Below are 16,098 nucleotides of genomic sequence, written 5' to 3'. Positions count from 1 at the left end.
TTTCTTGCATTTTCTAAAGACTCCTTTCGTGATCATTTTTTTTCATATTTAGTTTAATTTATTCTATTGTTTTTCTTTTATTGTTTCTTTTCTTTGTCTTTTTTTCTTGTTTAACTTTATTTTTTCTTTATTTTTCTTTGATTCATATAATATTAGCAGGATAAGGAAAGGAGGGAACTAAAGACCCATTCAGTGATTTGCTCATCCGGACGATCGTAAAAATCATCAAAATTCACCTTTGTCATTGTCATAGATGTGGTAACATAGCCTGCTAGTGGTTCAGCAGAAACCCTTGTGACACATAATATACATTTGGCTACATTTTATTATACGATAAATACGAATTTATTAAACATGGTAACACATATTCTCTAGCAGATCGGTTATACGATGGAACTGGTAGGCATAGGCCTATTATAAATTCGGGATATTAAATATCTTCCTGACGAGACAGATCTGCGCATGTGGTCAAAGACGATTCCTTACTAGCCACAGACCGTCCGCTGGAATTAGTTGAATCGCTATGGCTGTTGGTCGGACCTCTCATCTCTCCACATCGATTGTGACCTATCCCCGACATTGCCCTTATGAACTCACATCCTCCTGTTTTATTCAATACGCTGGCGAAGTTACGTAATAATCGGATTAACTACCATAGCAATAGGTGAAAACAATTTTTGAATATACCGCGTTATACACTGATACGTTCAGGCGGTACCTCTTCATTGAACCATATCATGCTGCACCTGTAAGATCTTTGAAAAGACCAGTATTGTATTCAATCTATGATTGCAGACATACACAGTACAGGTGATGAGTGTAACCTGCTTGTAGCGCAGCGCGATATGTTCAAAATTGTTTTCACCTATTGCTATGGTAATTAATCCGATTAATTACGCAACTTCACCAGCGTATAATGGCCGAATAAATCACTTGGCTTGTTGGATTCGTCTATACTACAATTCGCTGTCGAAGTGACGTAATAATCGCAATAACTACCATCAAGCAGATTGCACTAATCACCCGCGTATGTCACCAAACATAGATTGAATACCACTCTTTTCATAAATACTAATCTTACATGGCGAGTGATTAGCATTTCTTTGACAACTATGGTTTAATGCATAGGTGCCACGTGAACGATGAAGTGCAGGGCTATATATTCAAAATTGTATTCATCAATTGCTATGGTAGTTAATCCGATTAATTACGTCACATCGACAGCGAATAGCCTATAGTATGGGTTCAAGTGGAACAAAAAATAGTGTATGTCCATTGCTAGCTATGGTAATTAATCATGTTAGTGTTTACATCACTACTTCGGTGAAGACAAGAGAAGTGTGCCTTCTCTACCAACGCCTGTGATATAACAGGTGCAAGCGAAACAAAATTGAATGACCAGAATAGTTTCCTTTGTCAGATGAATTGATTGAAGTTTTTGAAGACACTCTATTCTTGATGGGACAATAGATTCAAATATGGAATAATTATTATTCCTCATCTATTTTTTTTATTGAAAAAACTGCAATTGTGGCAACAGAACAATATTTATTTTCATTTCATTTCAAGTAGAAACAAAATCGTGCTTAAGCCAAAAACGCACCCTACCTCAAGAATTGGGATGGCACAAAGGTGCAACATAGGCTTTTATTGCAAAGACGAGGACAGACAAGTAGTTACAACACATCTGTCTAACCGTGGGTTTCGCTATTATTTAGAATAAATGCTTTTACTAGTTTCTATAAAACCACAAAATTACTAAAAAAACTATAAAAAAAAAAAAAAAAAAAAAAAAAAAACGCACCTAAAATTAAAAGTAGAAAGGTAGATTTGAAGAAAGATAAAAAGAACATGTCAAAAAGTTAAAATTAAACGAGAATGAAAAAACGGAACCGGTGCCCGTACCATGCTCTCTTCAGCATGTCTTCACTTCCAAAGTCTGACGCTCTATCAATTGAGCTATACGATCCTGATATACGAAACAGTCGTTATTATGTCGATACAATTGATTGGTGTTACAACATACTTAGATGGAATGCATAGCCACCCAGTGCCAGTAAATATTTGCTCAAACTCCAAATACAACAAGCAACCAATTTTATTGAGGGCGTTTCTTAGGTATATCCTTGTAGACGGGGTTTTACGGTAGTTCCTCATCGTATTTCAATGTATCGCCCAGGCCTATTAGTGGTATTTGACCTAGCGTGTATCCATAGAAATATGCTTCTAATCAACGGTTCTAGATCAGCAAATTTTGTAACACGAACTACGAAGATGGTTGTTGTTGTGACCCCCCCCGAATTTTCAATTATAAACGTCATATACCGTTATATTTGGTACTAATATATAGCTATGGGTCTCCTCTATCCAGTAATACCAAACTAAGTACAAACATTCCCCACATAAGGTCGCTATGATGTCATATTGTGAAGGCACCCATGCAAATTTGGGAAATTCTGGCTATGTACAAAAGTATAGGCAAAATTGATTTTCGGCTAAAAATTCTACAAAAATGCGATTGTTGCCAAATTTTCTGCTAAATATAAAATGAAATGACTATTTTCACCTAACTAACAAGTAAAAAGTCTATCACCAATTTATATTTTAAATAACAAGGTAGAAAGTATTTGTGTCGGTTTATTTTTATTAGTTGACACAACGCCACCATCTATAGAAAGGTGTCCGAGTGATATACTGGAAGCTGTTCAGCTAGGCGTCGAAATTCTACCAGTATCATGGGAAGAACCCTATGCTTATGACTTATCAGGCAATGTAACCTTGTCTCCAAGATCTTACATTCCAAAGTACTTCTCACCATATGAAGACACTGGCGTTTCGTATGTATTCGTCGATGAATCTGGAAATGAAGCAGTTTGCAGTTTTCTGATTTCGTTTGAAATCGGTAGGTAATATGTTTAAATATTGCATTTTAACATTACGTGTTAAAATAATTATAATCAATGTTCTGAATACTTCTTGTCAATAAAATTAAAACAAAAACAGACAAACACAGAATTAACAGACACACAAACTAATTGTAACGACAACCGGCTAACGAGAACCATGATAATTATAATTATAATATAAAAGTAAAATGTATGAAACTACCGTAAAATATATTGTATTTTTTTTGTTTGTATATTATACGCAGCTTTTTACTTTCACGTCATCTAAATCACTCTTTGAAGTGGATCTTCTTTTTGGCTAAGTACTAAAAGCTTAACAATTCCTCTTTATTTAGTACTGTTCCAAAGTATAGATACCATTTAGACAAATCCTTAACCTATCGACATTCTTGTTACACGGCTCTGGGGTTGTTCAGAGGTGTGTCTTATTTGTGTACTAATACCACGCTAAAGAGTACCGACAGGTTCAAACGACGTCACTATAATTAAAATGTCATTATCTAAACACGCGTTCTTGTGAAATACAACAATGAAACATTCGTTTTTATAGTTTGATCAGCTCGTAATTGGCGGGAATATTTAGGCCTTTACCAATACGCCGAAAAGTAGATCCATATTAAGAGTGATATAGTTGACCTGTATTAAGCGTGTTAAAGAAAGTAGATTAAGTATAGGACTTGTAAAAATAATTTGTGATGCTTTTGGCGAGATGTCACAAAGCAATTCTCGAAATAAAATAAAATATATTGATATTAATCCCCGATGTTATAAGGCCCGCCGATTACGAGCTGATCTAACTATAAGTGTTTTATGCAAACCCTCAAGCGGGTACTTGTAGTAATTAATGCAAGACTTAAAGGATGCTTAAGGATATTTCATTGATTTCATAGTTGACAGCACTCCACCTACCATTTTAAGGTGTCCTGACGACATCTATACAACAGTAGAATTAGGTTTACCGAAGTCATCAGTCTCTTGGAAAGATCCTGTAGCCTCAGACCTTTCTGGAAGTGTAGATATACGCGACCAGTCACACACATCGGGTCAGAACTTCTTCATTGGAGTAACAAACGTTTCCTTTGCATTCGTTGATGATTCAAACAATGCTGCCTTATGCAATTTCTCTGTAACAGTGACACAAGGTCAGTGTTTGGTGGGTTTTTTCTTAGCTAATATATTTTTTAAAATAATTTTTGTATGTTTTCAGTTATTTATTTATTTATTCGTTTAAATTCAAATGACGCATTCGCACATGAGCTAAATGCGTTTCACTATGTCGTTTCAGTGGACACCACCCCACCAACCGTCATCAATTGCCCATCAGCTATTGTCGTAGAGATAGAACTAGGAACCCCCAGCATCCCTGTTCACTGGATTACCCCAATAGCTGTTGATAACTCAGGAAATGTTTCCCTCGTGACACAAACTCACTATCCAGGAGAAAGGTTTCAACCTGGAAAGACACATGTTACGTACACGTTTAGCGATGATGGTGGGAATGTGGAGTATTGCAGCTTCATCGTTACTTTACAAGAAGGTAAAATTAGTTTGACAGGTTAGAAATACCATATTGTGACACCAAAGGTTGGTTTTGAACTAAAGTATTTTAAAATTACCAAATAGGCCTAAATACGTGTCTCGCATAGTTGACGATAGTATCATAAGTGATACAATTACGAGTAACTTATGAAGATACTACATTGACCTTCATAACGTCAGATATGGTGTTTATGTAGACAAGTATATAGTATTCAAACCAAAGCAGAGCCACATTTCGATCATTTCTAGTTAAACCAAAGCAATGACTATACCATTATTCGCCATGATGTGGCAGTAACGTCAACGCGTTGAGGCAGTTGTTTCACACGCATCCTGATAAGGCGTCAGCACCTCAAGCGAGCGCTAGCGCTAGCGATTTGAAGCTGCCCTCAATGAAATGCGCAATGACGCCATGCCACATGTTCCCTGCAGTTTAATACTTTTGAGTATTTTAAAACAATACCCCTACTTCCCTGATTTACCAAATGCTATGTTTTACCCTACCCAGTCGATAACACTCCACCAACTATCCACTCATGCCCATCTGACATCATTAAGGACGTAGAACTTGGGGCAACGGAGACAGCCGTGAACTGGCGAAAACCGACAGCTACTGATGTGTCAGGGACCGTTTTGTTGGTGACACAAAATTATTCGCCTGATTATAAGTTTGCACCTGGTACATACGATGTGGTGTATGCGTTTATTGACGGGATTGGAAATGAAGCTACTTGTGTTTTTGCTGTAACTATACGAGAAGGTAATTATCATCTTCATCAAAACGAAGTCAATATTACCAGTATTCTATTATGCAATAAGCCCATTATTTTAATTAATGCATGTTACTATGTGGACCTTGGATAACCAAAATAATAGTCAGGGTTTCCTCTGTTGTTGATGTTTTAAAGAAATGTTTTGACGATTAAAGGGGCTCTGGGAGATTTCGATAAAAATTCAAATTAAAAAAAAAACCAACAATTACTTATTTTCAAAGATTGGATACTCAAAGAACCGAGCAGTAAGTTAGAGCCAAAAGGCTGTAATATTGAAAACAAGAGATTTACTGCGAGCGTTGCTATTGAACTACATGTATAAAGTTCTTGATCCGGAGCTTTATTACAAAATCATGATTTCTTTTACACGAAAGACGACGAACTAATCGGTTGTACATTCCGTGTCCAGGAGAATATCAAGGTATAGCAATGGAACTAAACATGCATTATTCCCTTACGCACTCGATGGTTAAAGCACGTGGTTCTAGCTACTACAGTAACATTTGAAAGCTCTAAATTAGTTTCTTTCTGTTCCTATATCCTACAGTTGATACACGTCCACCAGTTGTCCTAAACTGTCCCAGTGACATGACAACAAGAGCAAATTCCGGCATGAAAACCCCACTGTCATGGGTTGAGCCAACTGCTTCAGACGTATCTGGTCGTGTTACTTTGATTGTTAAATCTCATTCCCCCGGTGACATCTTCCATGACGGAAATACAACTGTGATGTACTTATTCATGGATTCTTCTGGCAACATGGCAGTTTGCACTTTCTCCGTTTTGGTTAATGCCGAAGAAGAGCAATCAGGTAAGAATTGACTCGTTGCTATTTTACCATATAGAGATACATAATTTTCGAAACTAAAATCATTCCTGCCAGGATGAATAGAAAAAAAGGTATCTTGAAGTTATAGGCATTTCTGCCCAAAGATTTCTCTGTTCCGCCTATTGTACCAATTAGTTCTACAACTATAGCGACAGAATACACAACCCAAATGCGGAATCAATATCGGATCCTTTGCAGTCCAAACGTTTCGAAAATTGACCTGTACAAATTAGTTGGAAGCGAAGCCCGTTTTTGTCTAAATATATTTGAATGGCTTACTGCTCTACTGTTCAGGTAAAATGTTGGTAAAATGTAACCAATTGTTGAAGGAGTCGAAGCGTAACTAATGTTTGATAGATTTCGGTGTGTTTTTTTTCCACATCACATTAATCACATGATTGCTGCTATCATAATTATGTCTCATGCCAATGAAACTGAAAGTGAGAAATGTTGTCCTAATATTTTTATGATATAATTGAATAGCTTTTGTGAATGGGAATATTGCAAGCACCGACCAAGTTGAGGATCAAAATGGAACCGAAAACGTGATACCTACGACCTCTGTGGTTGCACTGGGTCTTGCCTCGTTGGCTCTTAGTTGTTTTATGATTACGATTGTATGGCAAATATGGTAGGTTTAAAATGATAAAATTTTACGTATACCAAGTCGCGCGTTTCAAGAACTTCCATGCACGGTTGAATAATTTTGAAAACTCTACCCTATCTGTCAATATTTATGAGTAAGATCCCGTATATTGCAATCAACTTCAGGGGATATAAAAACTGTAATCGTGGTAATCAACAGGATTAAACAATGATAAACCGACCAAAACATAAAAACCTGCGATTCTATGCTGTCTTGCCTCCATATTGCAATGTATTATTGTAAGAATGTCCTTTAATAATTGGATAAATGCATTATTGTAACAAGATCATGAAGATAGTGTCCTATAATAATAGTTTTTGTTATGCATTTTTTGTTTTCGCAGGGCGAGAAAAAGAATAACTGAATTGCGAAGGACACGCGATGACCAACACCAATTCCTGAATATGAGCAATGATAATGCTGATGACGCGTTGTAAAAATTTGAAACTTTTGATCTGATTTGGATGTCAATAATATTATTATATGAACATTCTTTACATGTATAGAATTCCATAACGATGCATGCCTGTAATATTATCAAACTGTTACCCCGTTTTACACTCGGAAAACAACACATATCAAGAATAGGGAATAGATTTTACTAGCCTAAATGCTGATGATTTGCTCTGTATACGAATATACTAAGAGTAACAAAGTAAAAAAATAAATGAAAAAGCATTTAGTAGAACAAATAAATGAAACATAATTTTTCATTGATTTTTACTCCTTCATTCACGTTCTGGGACCTGCATTCTTTGTGCTCCTTTTAAATTTTACTGTATCTAAAGCAATTATATAAAAAGCGTCGCTTTATGGACGCGCATATGAAAAATGAACATTTTGCACTTTGACCTGTAGCAAGATTAAGTTCAGATTTGTAAGCACAGTTTGGGTTGTATGCGTGACAGCCGAGATTATTGTTTGCTTGTCTTGTGTACAGTGCAGTGCAACTCATGTGTTTTTGTATAGCCCGTTACAATTTAAAGATGCCGGTAATCAAACTATTTGTAGTCTGTGCTTTCTTGCTTACTGTCAACATCCATGGTACATTGGCTGCGGGAAATGGCAAGGTGTTATTAGTATTATTAGATGGCATGAGGTGGGATCTCTTTGGGCTTGATTTACCAAACTTAAAAAAAGTAGAAGAACATGGTGTTCGAGCTGAATGGATGGACGGGATTTTTATCACATTTACGATCCCGAGTACTTTCAGTATAGCAACAGGTATGATACAAATATTTAGGCATAGGCCAATTTATGCACAGAGTATCTGCAGCAGAATCAAGTAAGAGAGCATCATTGATGTCATTTAGTTAGCTATAACACATAAATATGTACACAATTCTCATGTAACTTTTACATAAACCATGTGCCAAGTTACTCGATACTAGAGGAAGTTTTTTGAATAAGAAAGCGGACATCTTTGAACAAGTTCATTAGGAATGTTGATATCAACTGTGAATTTTGTTCATTTTGAACAATTCCAAGTAAAAACGAAGTTGGTTTACTCACGTTTTTAGTGACGTTTCACCACTACACTAGTGGCTTCTTCAGACTGGCAACTCATCACATCTGACTGCTTGCTTTTATAGGCAACAGGAAGCACCGTAGAGGGCGTGATGAGTTGGTCAAAGATGTTGTTTGAGTAGGCCAACTCATCACGCCCTCTATGGTGCTTCCTGTTGCCTATAAAAGCAAGCAGTCAGATGTGATGAGTTGCCAGTCTGAAGAAGCCACTAGTGTAGTGGTGAAACGTCACTAAAAACGTGAGTAAACCAACTTTGTTTTTACTTGAAATTGTTCAAAATGAACAAAATTCACATTTGATATTAACATTCCTAATGAACTTGTTTAAAGATTTGAGAGAGAATTATGGACGAAACGCAGTGAGAGACCTCCGATCACTTGAAAACACGGAACGAAAAATATCGCGTTTCAGATGTCATACACTAGTGGAAGTTTTGGATGAGAAAACGGACATTTTGATGAGAATCGGCCAAAATGGTGAGAATTTAATTTTCTCATTCTCTTGGATGAGAAACTTCCTGGTGTGTGTGTCAATCAGTCTTATTAAAACTGGTGACAATTGCTAATCCCCGATTATTATTTTCTCATCCAAAAGAATGAGAAAATTAAATTCTCACCATTTTGGCCGTTTCTCATCAAAATGTCCGTTTTCTCATCCAAAACTTCCACTAGTGATAGAGTCTATTCTCTACGGGCCAAACACAGTGGTCTTATTCCAACCAGTTTAAAGTTTAACTGCCCAATCAACACCAAACGAACACGTGACATTGTGAATAAAGATGAGAAAGCGTTGTTAAATGAGAGGATTCGTGTTGTTACCAACAAAATCAAGAGGATGAAAAAATCCGCGTAAACGCCAATTTAAATGCCCACAACATAAACAAAGATCTGTCTCGCGAAATCTCGCGCCATGTAGAAAACTCCCGCGAGAGTGAGTTCCAACATGTACGTGCCCGACAAACCCGGAAGTTGAAGGAACTAGCGGTAAAGCAAGAAAATCAACCACCAACAATGTAAACAAGAACAATTCTGACGCAAAATTGGACTTGAGCGGTACCCAACTCAAGCGATGGGTAAAGAATCTGTCAAAATATAAACTGTCTGATGCTCAAAACAGTGTACTAGCTCGTGACCTCGGTTACGCGGTAAGTCCAGACAATTTAAATCAATCGTCAATTGTAGATGACCACATTGTTGCATGTGAGAAAGCATGCTGGAAGCTTACCAAACCGGAAGCTACACAGTTACGTGCTGAGATCGTTGGCACTTTAAAATCGGCAAAATTGCCCCTTCTAATATCAGCAAAGATGAGCGCACCGCGATCAAACAACTCCAGAAAGAGGAGTCTATCATGGTCCTCGGGGCCGACAAAGGCAGGGCTACAGTTGTCATGGACAAGTCTGAATATCAAGAAAAAATGTGCTCCCTCCTTAGCGACTCCAAGACATATGAAAAATTAGACAAGGATCCGACTGCAAAACATAAAAGAGAGTTGGTTTCCATTTTGCAGAGACTTGAAAGAGAGGATAAAATCAAGAAAGCAGATAAGCAATTTTTGTATCCTACCTCTGAAAATGTTCCGAGAATTTATGGAGGTCCAAAAATTCACAAAGGCGGAACGGAACACCGTTGCGACCCATCGTGGACTTTACGGGCTCTATCGGATATAACGTGGCCAAGTCCTTAGCTGATATTTTGAGCCCCATTGTTGGCCAATCTGAGCACCACGTTCTGAATTCGAAAAGTCTTGCGGAAGACCTAAAAGACGTTGTCCTTACAGAAGATGAGATCCTCAATTCACATGATGTGGTGGCATTATTTACTAGTACCCCCATCGATCTCACTCTTCATGTTCTTCGTGAAAAACTAAACGGAGACAAAGACCTCAAAAACAGAACACTCCTCAACATTAATGACATCATCGAACTTACCAAATTTTGTCTTGCCACGGTTGCCTACTTTAGCTACTATAGGTGATATTTACCGCCAACGGTTCGGCATGGCGATGGGTAGCCCTCTCAGCCCCTTTGCTTGTAATATATTCATGGAGTGGCTGGAACAGAAAGCTATTTCTACAGCCCCGGTAGCCTGCCGCCCGCGTCTCTGGAAAAGATACGTAGATGACGTGTTGGAAATAGTACGCAAAGGAGAAGTAGACAAGCTCACAGAACAGTTAAATTCCATCGACCCTCCCAAAGTGTCAAGTTTACTTACGAGCAAGAACAAGAAGGTTCGATCCCATTCCTCGACACCCTAATTACTAGAAATCGGATGGATCAGTGAAACTATGTATCTACCGTAAGAAAACGCACACTGACCAATATCTTCAGTTCTTCTCCCACCACCCTTTACATCAAAAGCTGGGTGTTGTTAGAACGCTGCTAGACAGGAGTGACGCGTTGGTTACCGAGGAAACGGACAGACAAAAAGAGGAGGGTAAAATCCACGAAGCGTCGACCACGTGCGGTTACCCGGATTGGTCAATCAATAAAGTCAAAAAAGACAGATCCACTCCTAAGACAAAACTTTCCTCCAAACGAAAAGATGATAGTGAAAAAACCAAAGGCATGGTTGTGGTTCCATATATAGAGGGCGTATCCGAGCGAGTGTCCAGGGTGTTTAAAAAACCGCATCGTACCATCCGCAATATGCTCGTCCATCCAAAGGATAAACTTCTCCCTCAACAGAAAGCGGAAGCCATTTATGAAATACCCTGCGGTGACTGCCCAAGTTCCTATATTGGTGAAACTGGTCGCCCCTTTGGTATCCGACTCAAAGAGCACCAGAAAGAGGTGGAGAATGTGATGAGTTGCCAGTCTATCACTAAAAACGTGAGTAAACCAACTTCGTTTTTACTTGGAATTGTTCAAAAATTCACAGAAGAAAGCGGACATTTTGATGAGAAACGGTCAAAATGGAAAGAATTTTGGATGATGTTTAGGCATGCGCCGCTCCATTCATCAGCTGAAATCGCAATCTGCGCATGCTCATTACCTTCTTTAACGTTGCCACATCAATATTTTTTTTGTCAGTCTTTGTTTTCAAGACGCCGGTTGGGTTTTCAATACGTTTTCAACACATAATTTCAATTTGCAAGTCTTACAAAAGTTTTTTACAAATACCAAAAATAATGAAATATATTCAAAGATTTGAGATTTTATCATATCAATAGTAAATACACCAGGATAGGGCTATATATGTAGCTAGGAATTTATACCAACAGGATTTTTAGTGGTCGGGTCACACACAGAAGATGAGAAAGACTAATGCTTCAGGAATGCAAGTTGATTCGAATTCGGACCATTGTCCGATATTTCAATTCTATAGAGACAGTGTAAATACAAACTTTATTGTCCGACATTCAAGAAAAGAATAATAAATTTTATCTGGATAGTTTTAAAAACAACTCATAATAGCGGAATTAATTACATCGCTGAGCTATATCAATTATATTTTTTTCGCCAATGAGATATACCATGCAATACCAATCGCTCACCGCGCGCGGAGTATAAATTTCGCTTAATTTGTGACCAGCAGCTACTCTCAGAGCTGCATGGCGGAGTATTTATAGACCGGTTCGTTTCACTGCATATTCGCTGTCGAAGTGACGTAATAATCGGATTAACTACCATAGCAATAGATGAATATAATTTTTGAATAGATCGCCCTACACTACAATGTTCACGCGGTACCTATGCATTGAACCATAGATGTCAAAGAAATGCTGATCACTCGCAAAGATCACTGAAAAGAGCGGTGTTGTATTCAATCCATGATTGCAGACATTGCTATTCAAAAATTGTATTCATCTATTGCTATGATAGTGAATCCGATTATTACGTCACTTCGCCGGCGAATACAAAATAATTATTTACCTGGTGAGGACGATGTGTGGCATGAAAGGCGATATCAGACGATTGGCACATCAGTGGCTGCCGCCACTAGTCTTGTCATATTGGAACTACTGTACATTTTGCGCTTGATGTTAGCTACAAATCTCGGCGGTATGATGTTTAGTGTTAAGTCACGTCCTAATACCGCAGTCACGTGGTTCCATAGCCAATTGAAAACCTTTTTATTTCGAAATCCATTAACCAATTAGCGATTGTCATGTCAAGGTTGTCGCCAGACGGTTTGTTTGTTAAGTGATGGAGTAACTCAAAAAGGCTGGGACCAAGACCATGATCGAAGGGCCGATAATTTGTATAACATATTTCGATTTTGTCAACAGGGGTGTACCCAGAAACTCACGGTGTTATTCACAACGTCTATTTCGACCCAGTAACCATGGAGAGAACGTATACTTTTCAGGATACTTTGAACGTAACTGAATGGTTCAATCAGGGTAATGCTGAACCAATATGGGTTACGGCAATCAATCAGGGTCGCAAAGCCGGAACTATTCAATACCCAGGGTGCAATGTCGAAATCAATGGGGTTGAGCCAACAAGAAGGGTCATTAACGCGCCATGGTACTGGGAAAACTACTCGAACAAACAAGGGATTGATGATGCTCTATCATGGCTTAAGGATGATGATTTTGATACAGTACTGCTGTATTCTGGTCAGCCGGATTCATCATTACACGAATGGGGTATCGGAGACCCAAGAACAATTGAAACTACATTAGGGGTGGATGATGATATTGGGTACCTCTTTGATCAACTTGAAAGCAAAGGTTTGTCAGATATCACTGACGTCATACTTGTCAGCGATCATGGACACGTTCAACTTGACCCCAGGAAATCTATTTCCATATATGATTATGTTGACCCGGATGATGTTCATATGCTAATTGCGGACTACGGGCCATTATTTCAGCTGGAACCAAAGGAAGGAAGTCTCAACAAGGTAAATATATCATACTATGTCCTTTGTGCAATAAAGTTGTCTGAGGAGTCGGAGGAAGGTAACATTGGGGAGGAGAAGGGACAAGAAAACACTGCGGCTAACCTATTATTTACGGTTTTACTGCCTCGGACAAATTATTTGGGTGGAAAGGATGCTGCATTAGGCTACCTTTTATTTCTTAAGTAGCGCGTAAAAGGAAGACTGATTCATCTGGTGCCGATCGGAGAAAAGGAATCACAAAAAATGGCGAAAAATTACTGTACTTTTTCAAGGCAAAAAGCAATTTCCAAAGTATTGTTGACATGGTGCCTTATTAAGTTTCTTATTAAGACCTATCTTTTGCGGGTGAAAAAATAAGTACAAGGCACGATGTTTTACCGCCGCGTTCAGAAACTCAATCATCACGACATTTGTAAATAAACAGTGCACGAGTTTGATTGACATATGACGTCAGACCCAAACTTGTCTTTTTAATCTGTCTTTGATTATAGAGAGGTTAATCACGACTATAGTATAGAAACAATGTTTTGTTTGTTTTCTTTCACAGGTTTTTCAGGCATTAGAAGGAGCCCATCCTGCTTTACATGTGTTTAAGAAAGACGATTTTCCGGAGCGTTTACACTATGGTCCAAACGAAAGAAACCTACAGATTATCGGTTATGCTGATCCAAATTGGGACGTCTATAGCGTACGTAAGAGACTTTATACTTATGTATTTTTAAATCAAATAATTAACTCAAGTTAAATCAACCAAATGTCACGAAAACTGCTTGATGTAAAAGAAACAAAATATTGGTCGAGTTGGGAGTTTTAAAACTATAGGTCGAGTCGAAATCGAGCACAATGACAAATGAGGCTAAAATAAAATTCTTAGCTCGTCCATGTCAGCTGAAAGGGCAAATTCATTTTTATTTAATTTTTTACGTAAAATCATGAAATTCGTAGATAAATTTGGAAGAAAAGTTAATTTGATTTGAAACTCGCATTTTTAGGTATAACACAATTTGTACTTCAATTGTGAAATCAGCCAAAATTTTATGATGTGTACTTTTGAACATTCGAAAATGACATCTTAATTCAAAATTAGGTTTAAAAAAGTCTTTCAAAACATCAAACACAAAAATCTTGAAAAAAAAAACGCATTCCGAATTCGTTTTTGAAACTGCCATGGGCTTTGAGACATAAGTATTTTTTTAGCCTCAGACCAATGAATGTATTTTATTATCCGAATAATTTTATCATTATTATGCTTTTTAAAATAGCCTTCACGTGTACTCAAATGAAGCTACTGTACATGTGGTAAAATAACTAGCTAGATTTTGTATAGAATGCTGAATGTCTCATTCTGAAAACCTAATAGTACATGTGTTATGTTATTATGTTTTCTTGCCTCTTACCTTTTAATCAACATAGAATTATTCGTCAGGAGAATACATGATACAAGGAGCGGGTCATGGATTTGACAACAATGACATGATCATGAAGTCGGTATTCTTTGCAAAGGGACCAAACTTCAGGAAGGGTTACAGGAAAACTCATTTCGAATCGGTAAGGTTAAAACTGCACAGGTGTAATTGGTAAGACAGAGCTAACACGGGCAGGGCGAATTATTCAGATTGGCACATAGGACAATTTTGAAATTATAAGTTCCGTTGAAAACCTATTTACGGTCGTATATGGGAAAAGAAATCACTCCACGATAGCCAGCCTACAGATCTCAAAGTTATTCCGGGGAATGACAACCACACGTGAAGAAATAGGTAGAACAGCGGCTCTAAACTGGCCATATAGGTAATCTGTAATTCTGCAACTCATGATTAAACATAACATAACATACCATTTGATTTCCAGTGCACTACTTGATGCGTTCCCGTCAAGAATAAGGCCCGACTACCCAGAGATGTAGTCAGTCAGGCGTGCTCAACTAAGTCGCGTATCTATATTTGAATCATTATTAAATTGAAAGAAAATAGCGCCATAACACATTTTCAGTCAATTTTGTGGGTGCTAATAAAACTAGCACATGTCACCATCATTAAGTTCTAGCGAAGTATAAAACACAACTAAATTATTAAAAGATGCAAAATTTAAAATGTGTACATGAACTGATCGAGAACATTGTTGGACATAATGTCTTTTTCCATATAGCCCTCGCGGTGTTTATACATGAAAAGTTTGAAACACTACAATTTCTACTAAATTTTACTTGGTTGAATTTCAGATAAACGTATACTTGTTGATGTGTGAACTTCTTGGACTTGAACCATCACCTAACAATGGGTCACGTGTGAATTATGAAGACATGCTGGACTCAAATGGAAATAGTGAACGAATCAAACCAAACGGAATGATACTATTCTTTTTAGTCACATTGTCGTTCCTTATATTAAAGGCTTAGGATTGTACCACAATTTCACAGGTCAACTTTTAACCCACACTACATTAAAGGTCCTTTACTAATTCATCATACTTTTAATACCAACATGTTAGCTAAACAGATGGTTAATGACTCATTTAACAATACTCTAGCCACAAAATGCTTCCAGCTTGACCCATGCTACCAACTGTCAATATTTGACCACTATTAAATTGCTTCAGGTGAAGATCACTTTCTGGAAAGCTGGACTGAACGGCATGACTCAACATCTGGGTAACATACTGCCCCAGACTATATTTGACAAATTGGCAAACTGGTAATTTCTTCACATAAAATTCCTTTGAGAGCTTTAAAAAGTCTGTCAAAATGACTTGAATTTAAAATAAAACGCGTCTGATAGCGGCAAGTCGCCGGCGTCATTAACCAGGAATCATTAATTATGACAGGGATCTTAAACTCTTACGTGTAATTCATTATTGTCTCAAATATCAGATGGTGCTTCAGAGTATATGCATAAAGTGTATCTTTGGTATCATTATTATCAATGTATGTTGTTAACAGAACGAAGAGCTTTTAATATAATGGTAAACATGGTTAAATTAGGTAGAATTAATGCATAGATGCATGATGGGAAATTTATATATGTAATG

At 37.5% G+C, this 16,098-nt stretch overlaps 2 protein-coding genes across 2 annotated transcripts in view; both read left to right on the top strand.

Annotated features, from left to right (window-relative positions):
* Positions 1-7,694, top strand: part of LOC140165782 (hyalin-like) — a 23,254-nt gene extending 15,560 nt beyond the window's left edge. Inside the window, exons 9-15 of the mRNA XM_072189105.1 lie at positions 2,651-2,902; positions 3,797-4,048; positions 4,192-4,443; positions 4,954-5,205; positions 5,766-6,029; positions 6,531-6,678; positions 7,037-7,694. Coding sequence (XP_072045206.1) covers positions 2,651-2,902; positions 3,797-4,048; positions 4,192-4,443; positions 4,954-5,205; positions 5,766-6,029; positions 6,531-6,678; positions 7,037-7,130 — 1,514 coding nt within the window. The 3' untranslated portion in view covers positions 7,131-7,694. The remainder of the gene's footprint in view (positions 1-2,650; positions 2,903-3,796; positions 4,049-4,191; positions 4,444-4,953; positions 5,206-5,765; positions 6,030-6,530; positions 6,679-7,036) is intronic.
* On the top strand, positions 7,647-16,098 carry LOC140165783 (ectonucleotide pyrophosphatase/phosphodiesterase family member 7-like). Its single transcript, XM_072189106.1, has 5 exons — positions 7,647-7,917; positions 12,452-13,071; positions 13,619-13,759; positions 14,485-14,619; positions 15,293-16,098. Exons 1-5 carry the CDS (start codon positions 7,647-7,649, stop codon positions 15,467-15,469), a joined length of 1,344 nt encoding a protein of 447 aa, XP_072045207.1. The 3' UTR covers positions 15,470-16,098.

This window comes from Amphiura filiformis, chromosome 12 (assembly GCF_039555335.1).
Source record: "Amphiura filiformis chromosome 12, Afil_fr2py, whole genome shotgun sequence".
NCBI lineage: Eukaryota > Metazoa > Echinodermata > Ophiuroidea > Amphilepidida > Amphiuridae > Amphiura > Amphiura filiformis.
The sequence above is the reverse complement of the archived record's forward strand: the minus strand, read 5'-3'. Positions and strand labels throughout refer to the sequence as shown.